Here is a 12,141-nt window from a genome sequence, read left to right as displayed (position 1 = left end):
TTCGGCACACCACTGAAATTATAATTACCGTCAGTAGCGCGACGCCCTTGGCAAGGGGCCTCTCTCGTGGCCTCTCTGCTGCTGTTCACCCGCCCCTGGATGAAGGAGGGATGGCAGGAGGGGGCGGTGATGCCCTTAGAGAAGAGGAGGGGGGTCTAAAACCCCCTTACCCCTCCTGCTCCTCCGCAATGTTCAGAAAAAGACTGATGGCTCCTGGGCATTCTCTCTCTCTCTCTCTCTCTCTCTCTCTCTCTCTCTCTCTCTCTCTCTCTCTCTCTCTCTCTCTGCTAAGTGAGTGTGTGCATGTCTGTGTGTGAATAGCATTATATACTTTCTCTCTCTCTCTCTCTCTCTCTCTCTCTCTCTCTCTCTCTCTCTCTATATATATATATATATATATATATATATATATATATATATATATTCTGTGCAAAGTCGAATTTTAACAGGACTTTCATGACCACGAGAAACTAAAGCACTGTAAGATCACAAATTTATTTATTTCACCTACGTTTCAGGAATCTGCACAACCATCCTCAGTGGAGCAACAAAAAATGAATTCCCACAAAGACATACTTTGATTTCACTGAAAAAACAAAGAAAGATGAAAACCAAATGTATAAGCGAGAACAAAGAACAAGAATAAACATGATAATGAAAGGAGAGGACATATTGTTCAAGATACGATAAGTAAAACTTTGGTTATCTCGCAAATAAAGTGGAATACAAAATTAAGGCTACAGGCCAAGCGCTGGGACCTATGAGGTCATTCATTGCTAAAACGAAAATTGACAGTAAATAGGTTTACTGAAAGGAGTAACACGAGTTTTCCATGACAGAGAAATTGGAGGCGGGAGACGTTCGTCACTTGGTTCCCACGCGTTTCTGTCGCAGATTTTGGGGAACTATAACTAAAGATTCAACATTTTATAAGAGTATTTGTTGTTGGTTAACTTTAAACTTATCCTAAATGGGTAAATACATTGAGACTTCCCATCCACAAGGCCATTTTAAACCTCGGAACTGTGTTATCGTGAACAAGTAAACACGGCTATTTCAACCTCGGAATCGTGTCATCGTGAACAAGTCAACTCGATCCTGTCAATCCCGGAACTGTGTCATCGTGAACAATTACCAACATATTACCGGAGGGGTAACACACAACAAATCACATACTTACACACAAATATGAAGCTCTGTAGGCAAAGATAGGCACCAGGCGTATTTCTAATTGATTTGGAGTACAATAGACGAGCATACATACAAGTACAGAATGATGACATGATGAAATTATAAAGAATATAGGATGCATAAACTGAAAATGTAATGTATATATGTATATATATATATATATATATATATATATATATATATATATAGATATATAGAGAGAGAGAGAGAGAGAGAGATATAATATATATATATACACACGGTAAAAACTGCTTTATATTTTTTGACAGGAATTCAGAATCTACACCAAATGTTTTGGGAAATCACTTATGGCCAGCAGGCAATGATAAGACACTTTTAGAAACTAAATCTTATGCAAATATACTTAACACATTATATATATATATATATATATATATATATATATATATATATATATATATATATATATATATATATATATATATATATATATCAGCTAAGCTTATATGCACAGCAAATGAAATAAAGAAAACATACCTCGGTAACTTACTGAAAGTTGCCAGTTACCACAAAAAAACACCTAAACCAATAAATTTAATATACCAAAAATCTGACAAAAAAAAAAAAAAAAAAGGCCCTCTCAGACCCCATCAGAGGAAACAAAAAAAAACCGAAAAAGGGCAAAACTAACAAAAGGAAAACAGGAGAAAACAAAAAGAAACGAAAAAACAAAAAGATCCGAGAGGTGTGTCAATGTTTTCACTCCCGCTCTCAGCGATGACGTCATCACTTGACTGTGCTTATCAGCCGGGAGTTCGATTCTCTCTCTCTCTCTCTCTCTCTCTCTCTCTCTCTCTCTCTCTCTCTCTCTCTCTCTTACACTTTTCCTTTGTCTTGCCTAAGTGCCATCTTCTGTTTTATTCTTCTTTCTCGTTTCTTCATTCCTTTTCTATTCTTTTTCGTTATTTTTCGGTAAAAGGTGACTGGGTTCAAAGAGTCGATGTACATTGGGGAATGAGAATGTTATTATTGTATGTATGCACAGTAATTTATCTGTACGTGTTTTTGAATACATAGGGCAAACAAACGCGCACACACACACACACACACACACACACACACACACACATATATATATATATATATATATATATATATATATATATATATATATATATATATATATATATATATATATATATATATATATATATATATATATATATATATATATATATATATTTTTTTTTTTTTTACCAAACCACAGTCCGAATTCAGGCCGGCGTAGAAGTAGTTATCAGTTATAACTATTCCCTGGGTGGAAGTTATTCCCAAGGTACAGATAAATCGATATTAACGGAATAATATTTTTAATGTGAAAAATCCCGCGTATATAAGGGAAGGAGTTAGTGAAATGTGGCGCGCGAATACCGTAGACTTCCATGATTTTAAAAATGACTTCGGAAAAACAAAATTAAACTTATTTATCTCGATAATTATTGTGGAATAATATCAGTGAGCGAGTGCAAATATCAGTGAGCGAGTGCAAGAGTTAGTGAAATGTGGCGCGTACAAACCGTAGAGTTTAACCGTTTTAAAATTACCTCGATAAATAAAATGAAAACTGTAATTATCTCGCGATTTTTGTTAGACTGATCTATGAGATTCAGGCTGTCAAGTCAAGCAAAACAGTGAAAAGTTTCAGTTAGAGAGGTTGGACAGTAAGTACGAAGAATGGCACGGAGGTAAGTAAAAGGCTAAAAGGTGGGTGTATCTAGGGCCGAAGGAACGCTGTAAACGCCTTTTAGTAATGCCTACAGTGCACCACTTGAGGTTCACTGATGGTACTAGCCCCCTAAGGTAAAATTGTTTTGAATCTGCATCGGGACACATCTCTAAGTATAATTAAAATGCATTTTAATTAACTTTTGGTAATGTGAACAGACTGACACATAAGATCTTATGAAAAGACAGACACGTGTGATCTTATAAACAGACAGACATGTGTGATCTTATGAACAGACAGACATGTGTGATCTTATGAACAGACAGAGATATGAGATCTTATAAACAGACAGGCATGTTTGATCTTATGAACAGACAGACATGTGCGATCTTATGAACAGACACGTGTGATTTTATGAAGAGACATGTGTGATTTTATGAACAGACACGTGTGATCTCATGAACAGACATGTGTGATCTTATGAACAGACACATATGATCTCATGAACAGACAGACATGAATTATCTTATGAACAGACAGACACACGTGATCTCACGAACAGACAGAGACACGAGATCTTATAAACAGACACATACTTACATAAAACCCAGCAATAGACAGAGTCATATCTTCAAGAATAAATTTAGTCTCTTTTCCCCTCGTTTTCTGTACTCACGTCACATAGCGTCAGTCCGGTTATTAGGCCATATCCGCTCATATTATGAATACAAATGGGCCGAATGTATTGTTTCTGAATCATTTATGAGTGCCTTTCCTTGAATGTATTCCTGAGATATATATATATATATATATATATATATATATATATATATATATATATATATATATATATATATATATATATATATATATATATATATATATATATAGATTATATTAGAGTCAATATAAATAAATAATTACAGTTATCTTAATTACTTGAAATTTTCCAAGATGCCAAAGTCATTGTGACCTAAAATGTACGAGTTGACACTTGAACCATTGCGACCTAAAACGAACATTCACCCCGGGGCGGCATCAATTAGGAATCGCTGTCAACAACAATAGGAGCAATTAGCACTGCTAGTGAAAACTAATTATCAATAATAGCCGGTAATTACCTTCCTTTTCCTTTCCTTAAATAGATCCTAGTTTCGTTTTCTCTCTGTCGTCAATGCCCAGTAACGAAAAATAGCTATCTTCAAACAACGTGTGTTCCTAGGCTTTTGAAAATGTCAGTTTTATTCTGACCCAATTACATGATATAATTAGTACGTGAAATAATTAATTCCTGTTCCGAGTCGTGTTGTCAGGGGTTTAAGCAATGTTATGTCTGGTCAGTGGAGGGATGGGTGACCAACACGTTGTGGATAACAATTTCAGTTGAGGGGTGGGATGGGGCGCGCAACTTCATCCCTAAAGACTTGTCAGAAAATAGGAGAGCTTATATACATGCATAGATAATATATATATATATATATATATATATATATATATATATATATATATATATATATATATATATATATATATAATGTGTGTGGTCCCTAGCATTTGCTAGCGATCACCCATCCACAAGCTTGCCATGCCCATGGTGCACTGTTCCTCATATTACAAGTCACGACAAGCCTTGTCAAAATCTAATCGTTCACAGAATTTTTATCATTTTCTGGAAGTTATAAGATCCACTTCCGGTCAAGTTTTGGTATATATTCTTCACTCGACTTTCTGAGCAATCCTGTCCACTTCCGGTCAAATTTTGGTATACATCCTCAAGTAACTTTTTGGAAAATCTTCCTGACAAGCAGCTGAACAAACAGGCATACAACCCGAAACAAACGCATGACCTATATGTCAAAATACACACTATATCAGTCACCTTATTTATGCAAAGTAAAGGCTGATTCACATCATACCATCACGTCACCGTCACGTCACGTCACGTCAAAATGTCCTTGCCAAGAGAACGTGACGTGAGATATCTCGTGAACAGACTAACAGACAGGATTATACAAAACCTCAATTTAACTTCACGGGCAAAGTTGAAAATCTAAACAGAGTTTCAGACAAACAATTATGAAGGCAGACATTATATTATAATGATGCTGATAAATAAGAGTTAAAGACGAAGGTATTATTCAGAAATAAAGAATGCTTTACGCCAATAACCACGAATGAGAGAGAGAGAGAGAGAGAGAGAGAGAGAGAGAGAGAGAGAGAGAGAGAGAGAGAGAGAGAGAGAGAGAGAGAGATGCGTTAGGATTCAATACAGCCCTCAGCATATATGAATATATATTTTTATACGTCAGGAATCAAACATGGCCTTCAGCATGTATAAACATACACTTCATACATTTCCATACAGAAAATACATCTTCCCAACATTCACAAACACGAGTTCCTGTGTACACACAAACACAAACAAACGCCCATACCGAAAGTACTCCCTCCCTCTCATTATTCACTAACTTCTGCACCATTCCATCCATTTTTCCCCTGTGGGTCCTCCGCCTTCGCCTCCGCCTCACACCCTTTTATTCTCCTCCTCCTCCTCCTCCTCCTCCTCCTCCTTGTCCCTAGGGATTATGCTAATTCTTCCGCGGAGTAAAATTTGATGCGAGGAAGGCGTAGGAGTGAGTGGACGAGAGAGGGGGGAGTGGTAGCTTTGAGCCGTTTTTCGGGAGTTTGTGAATTTGGGAAGGTTTGGTGGCCCCTCCTCCTCCTCCTCCCCCTCCCTCCTCCTCCTCCTCCTCCTCCTCCTACTCCTCCTCCTCCTCCTCCTCCTCCTCCTCCTGTTCCTCCTCCTCCTCCTCCTACTCTTACCATCCCATCTCTGACCTTGGCTGTTGTTCCAGCTTCCTATTCTCTTCTTTGGCATGACCCCTTATTCCTTTTTAGCTTTTCATTATTTATGACCACTCTCGAAGTGTCTCTGGCATGTGCTCCCATTCCCTCTGTCTCTGTCTAATGCCCCTTTCTTGCCCAAACCTGCAGGACCCGGGGGCAAATTCCCGAGATGTATGCTAGTATTGTACCAGCCACGGTTTTCTTTTTTTTTTTTTTTTTTTTTTTGCCATGCCCCTCGGTTACGGTTAGGTTAGGCTAGGCTAGGTTGGGTATTTTTTTGCCATGCCCCTAGGTTAGATTAGGTTAGGTTAGGTTAGGTTGGGTAATGTAAGGTTAGATTAGCAACATTAGGGTAATTTAGGCGTGGGAAACATAATGAGATTATTTTTAAGAAATGGTGTCCAGCTTTTTTCAGGGAAAGGTCTCGGTACTCGGTTACATCTTGAGAAAATGCAACGTTACAGCAGTCAGGGAACACAGAAGATGGGATAAAACTCCACTGTAGTATGTAATGAGCTCCAATCTCGCACCTCAAAAATTAACAAATTCTATTACACCAAATTTCACTTGTCAAAATCTAGTAGAAAACTGAAACTTGAAATTTTAAAATTTTTGGTCAGATTATGAATTCCATATTTTGGGAGTTAGTCGCTTTTTGTTCAGACGTTTTCGCTTTATCTAATATAGTTCTAAATTTTTAAAATATCAGCATTTAAAATGTATAATTTTAAACGTTCAAATTTCCGGAGTCAAGAATAAATAACATCTTAACACTTCAATATTCAAAACTGAATTCAAACCCAAAACAAAAAACTTGACATTTCAATATTCAAAATTGAATTTAAACCTAAAAAAAAACACCTTAACATTTCGACATTCAAAATTCAATTCAAACCTAACATAAAAAACTTGACATTTCAACATTCAAAATTTAATTCAGACCTAAAAGAACAGCTTAACATTTCAACATTCAAAATCTGATTCAAATCTAAACAAAGATCTTAACATTTCAACATTCAAAATCTGATTCAGACCTAAAAAATACCTTAACATTTCAACATTCAAAATCTTATTCTAACCTAAAAAAAAAAGTAAGATTTCAACATTCAAAATTAAGTTCAAATAAAAAAATAATAACTGAATATTTCAACGTTCAAAACTCAACTCAAACCTAGGAAAAAAGACACCTTAACATTTCAACATTCAAAATCTGATTCAGACCTAAAAAATACCTTAACATTTCAACATTCAAAATCTTATTCTAACCTAAAAAAAAAGTAAGATTTCAACATTCAAAATTAAGTTTAAATAAAAAAATAATAACTGAACATTTCAACGTTCAAAACTCAACTCAAACCTAGGAAAAAAGACACCTTAACATTTCAACATTCAAACTTTGATGACAATCTTAAAAACTCATGAAATTCAAACTCAAAGAAATTCAAACCTAAAAGATATAAACCTCAACATTTCAACATACAAAATCTGATGACAATCTTAAAATTTCACAACACTTCAACATCCAAATCTGATTCAAATTTTAAAATTTCATAAAACTAAAATCCAAAAAATTCAAACCTAAAAAATTCAGGACTAATTAAAACTTCGAAGCTTCAGAATCTCGCAGGAAACTGGGCAATTCTGAACTTCAGGGACGGATTCGAGACACTCACATGAGGCGAAGTCCTGAAGTTGCTGGAATTCGGAAGGCGACAGTTTCTCCCAATGAAGGGACATGGTGCCTGCCGCCCCGCGCCTCCTGAAAAAGAGCAGACTATATAGAGGTGATGAATTTAAGCATAATATATAATTTAAGCATAATATATATCAGGGAGTTATTCTATTTATCCAGTCAAATGTAAATAAAACTAAAAATATTACGATATTTAAAATAAGTAACCGATTAAATCATTACATAGAAATGACAATAAAAAATAAATTAAAAATGACGATAATAAATTCTACATTCAGCTATAAATGTATATAATAATCTATTTGATTATTTGCATTTGGTAAATGCCAACAATAAATATATTCAAAACTTGAATAATAAAATCATGAATCACTAAAAAATAGAAGGTATAAAACGCATTCTAATACAAACGTATAATTCATGGAATAAAAAAATTATCTGATTAATAAATATATAAATCAAAGATAAGTATAACTAAATATAAATAATAACTGCTTATAAAACAAATATATAGAAATTCTAAAATATACTGAAACGTAAACAAAATGAAAACAAACAGCAAAACAATCTTGCAACTTGCAATGCCTTGCAAGATCCGACAGCTGGCTCCTATCCCACTGCTGCAAGGGTTTTCAATCAACAATGCGAGTATTCTGCTGTTAAAAAGTATAGCTTTAACTTCACATGGTCCCGTTATGCTTAACCCTGTAATTCTGTCTATTGAACTGAATATAGAATTTAGTCCAAATTCCAAGCACTGGACTTATGAGGTCATTCAGCGCTGAAATGGAAATTGAGAGTAAGAGGTTTGAAAGGTGTAACGGGAGGAAAACCTCAAAGAAGTTGCACTGTGAATCAACTGTTAGGAAAGGGTGGAAAGTAAAATGGAAGAAAGGATGATGACAGGAGGAACAGTAACAGAAAAGAAAGGGGTTGCAGCTAGGGGCCGAAGGAACGCCGCAAAATATCTTAATTAATGCCTACAGCGCACCGAACGAGGTGCACTGACGGCACTGCTCGCCTACCGGGAGCAAATCTTGCAGTCAAACAAAAATTTATTTTAGTCTTCAAAGATTTTCATTTCTTTAAGAAACGAATTAAAACGAACTTATTCCTTTATTCAACAGCTTCTAGAAAGAAGAAAGATTATACGAGACGAGGTGGCCATAGAGAGAAAGAATATCAGAGTAGTCTGTCTTTAATATAAATCTTAATATAAGCCTACCACCCCAATACTCATATTCCAAAGAAATTATGTGATTTTGATGGCAATGGTACAATTGTTTCTCCTCTATATTAAGATTTCAAGGAAGGTGAAATTAAGAGGGGTGTCTCTAAATAATAATTCATGATTCATAAATTATTCAGTGTTAAGTTTACGTACAATTAATTCATTATTTCTAGAGTAGCTGTCCCCAGCACCATACTAAACTTATTCACCCCTGTTCAGGCAGGACATTCCTACCAGGCAAGAGCTTTCAACCTGAACGAGGAGTTCTCTCTCACTCTCTCTCTCTCTCTCTCTCTCTCTCTCTCTCTCTCTCTCTCTCTCTCTCTCTCTCTCTCAACTTGAAAGAGTTCTTCTCATAATCTCCTTCCAATCTCTCTCTCTCTCTCTCTCAACTTGATCGAGACCTTCTCATAATCTCTCTCTCTCTCTCAACTTGAACGAGCTCTTCTCATAATCTCTCTCTCTCTTCCAACTTGAACGAGTTCTCTCTCTCTCTCTCTCTCTCTCTCTCTCTCTCTCTCTCTCTCTCTTCCAACTTGAACGAATTCTCATAATCTCTCTCTCTCTCTCTTCCAACTTGAACGAGTTCTCTCATAATCTCCTTCCAGTCTCTCTCTCTCTCTCTCTCTCTCTCTCTCTCTCTCTCTCGTCTTTGTCACTTCAGATGTTGATCTTAAGGGCTTCCTCCTCGAGAGCCTTCCGCCCGCCCCCTTCCCCGCACCCCCTCTCTTGGAGGCGGCACTCAGCAAAGAGCCCAGATTCCACAAGTACTGAGATAAGATTCCCCAACTCGAAACACACTTTTGATTCATTCTTTTTCGCCTCAATTTTGAAATGTTCAGAATTATTCTGTTTATTGTTTTTTTTTTTTAATATCTTGACGGTGCTGCTTTCTAAGGCAATAGGATTATATATATTTTTATTTTCTTTGCATATGTTTGGTTAAATTTTTCATTATCCAGGATTCCATTTTTTTAATGTTTTAATGGTGCATCTTTCTAAGGCAATGAGATTATATTGTCTCTATTCTTGGCATATATTTGATTACCTTTCAGTTATTGGGATTTTTTTCTAATATCTTAACGATGCATCTTCCCAAAGTAATAGGATTATATTCTTTATTTTCTTTGCATATACTTGATTACCTTTCAGGAATCGGAATTGCAGTATAAGATTTAAGTCAATGGGAAATTGAAGGTAAAGGAGGTTTGACAGGTGTAACGGGAGGAAACTTTGCAACTGCATTATGAAGCAATTGTTAGGAGAAGCTTGAGGAAAGTAAGATGGAAGAAAGAGAATATGAACGGAGGTACAGTAAAAGGAATGAACGGGGTTGCAGCTGGGAGCCTAAGGAAGGGACGTTGCAAAGAACCTTGAGTAATGCCTACAGTGCACCACGTGAGGTGCACTGATAGCACTACGGGAGATTATCTTTTCAGGCAATTTTTGGGGGAGGAATTCATCTTTACTCTTTTGAAATTGTTCTCTCCGTAAAAAATATCCGCCTTTACGATTAAAATCTTTATAGTCCTTTAATATTTATTTTTTATATCTATGTAAATTTAATATTTGGGAATCCATCTTTAATGTGTTTTTTTCAGTATAATAGGTTTTGCTTCAACATAATCCCAAGGACCCAATTTCTTCTCTCACTCCACATCCTACGAATTTCATTGACCTAATCCCATAATTGTTTTTCCGATGTCCTACTATATTTTTCGAATTAAGAGCTGAAAAATAACGAAGATATAAATTTCTGTCGACCTATACCATGTTCAAGCACGTCTAGAAATTACAAATTTATCTTTTTAACACTTTGGAAACCAGATTAATGTTACCTGAAAGAGGTTGAGTCTTTGATTTTAAAAAACTTATAGAGTGACCTCTATTTAATATATGTGTATATATATATATATATATATATATATATATATATATATATATATATATATATATATATAATGATATTTCTCATTTTCACAATTCCTCCATTTTCAAAGTTCCCCAGTTTTCACAATTCCCCAGTTTCAACAGACGCTCATTTGACCACACAATTCCTCTCTTTACAAAGTTCCTCATTTTCAAAGTTTCAAAAATCCCTCCATTTGCACAATTCCCAGTTTCAACAGGACGCTCATTTGACCACACAATTCCTCTCTTTACAAAGTTTCTCATTTTCACAATTCCTCCAATTTCAAAATTCCTCCATTTACACAATTCCCCAGTTTCAACAGACGCTCATTTGACCACACAATTCCTCTCTTTACAAAGTTTCTCATTTTCACAATTCCTCCATTTTCAAAGTTCCTCCATTTACACAATTCCCCAGTTTCAACAGACGCTCATTTGACCACACAATTCCTCTCTTTACAAAGTTTCTCATTTTCACAATTCCTCCATTTTCAAAGTTCCTCCATTTCCACAATTCCCCAGTTTCAACAGACGCTCATTTGACCACAATTCCTCTCTTTACAAAGTTTCATTTTCAATTGTTCCTCCATTTCCACAACAGTTTCAACAGACGATTTGAAAGTTCCTCATTTTCAACCTCCATTTTCAAAGTTCCTCCATTTCCACTTCCCAGTTTCAACAGACCTCATTTGGCCACACAATTGTTTCCTGGAACAGACACTTGAAAGACAAACACCCTTGAAAGAGACAAACACTTGAAAGACAGACACTTGAAAGACAGGCATCTGTCTATCTGTCCAAAGACGGGGACGAACGGAAATAGCATTCGAAGACGGGAGAATGTACCATTTTCGAAGGCGCCATGTTTCGTTCGTCTTTGAAGATGGCGAAACCCGCCCCGCTTCTTTTGATATAAAAACAGACCATTATTTTACGTTGGCTGTCTGTCTATCTATCTATCTATATCTTTCTCTCTATCTGTATCTTTCTCTCTGTCTATCTATCTATTCCAAATCTGCATCGACCGAAAAAGAAAGGGTGTCGGGAACATTTACAGAAAACAGGATGTTGTCGTCGATGGCGCGACGCTATTTTGTTTTCGGCGATGCGCTTTTGTTTTTCGCCATTATTACGGACGAAAACAAATATCCGCTTTTTTTCTTTTATTGTCACTCTCCTTCTCTTTTTCTCTTTCTCTCTCATCTCGAATATTGAACCTCTCTCCCATTTCGAATCTCTCTCTCTCTCTCATTTCGAATCTCTCTCTCTCTCATTTCGAATCTATCTCTCATTTCTCATCTCAAATCTGAATCTCTCTCTCTCTCATCTTGAATCTATCTCTCTCTCTCTCTCTCTCATCTCAAATACTGAATCTCTCTCTCTCTCTCTCTCTCTCTCTCTCTCTCTCTCATCTTGAATATTGAATCTCTCTCTCTCTCTCATCTTGAATATTGAATCTCTCTCTCTCTCTCTCTCTTGAATACTGAATACTCTCTCTCTCTCTCTCTCTCTCTCTCTCATCTCAAATACTGAATCTCTCTCTCTCTCTCTCTCTCATCTTGAATATTGAATCTCTCTCTC

At 36.0% G+C, this 12,141-nt stretch overlaps 1 protein-coding gene across 2 annotated transcripts in view; it reads right to left on the bottom strand.

Moving 5' to 3' along the window:
- Positions 1-12,141, bottom strand: part of Dgk (diacyl glycerol kinase 1) — a 74,684-nt gene that overhangs the window by 23,340 nt on the left and 39,203 nt on the right. For both annotated transcript variants that reach the window (XM_067133388.1, XM_067133387.1), the window contains exon 2: positions 7,399-7,484. In XM_067133388.1, the coding sequence (XP_066989489.1) occupies positions 7,399-7,462 (64 nt within the window). In that variant the 5' untranslated portion in view covers positions 7,463-7,484. The remainder of the gene's footprint in view (positions 1-7,398; positions 7,485-12,141) is intronic.

This window comes from Macrobrachium rosenbergii, chromosome 33 (genome assembly GCF_040412425.1).
Source record: "Macrobrachium rosenbergii isolate ZJJX-2024 chromosome 33, ASM4041242v1, whole genome shotgun sequence".
Lineage (NCBI taxonomy): Eukaryota > Metazoa > Arthropoda > Malacostraca > Decapoda > Palaemonidae > Macrobrachium > Macrobrachium rosenbergii.
Note: the sequence above shows the minus strand (reverse complement) of the source record. Positions and strands in the feature narration are given on the sequence as shown.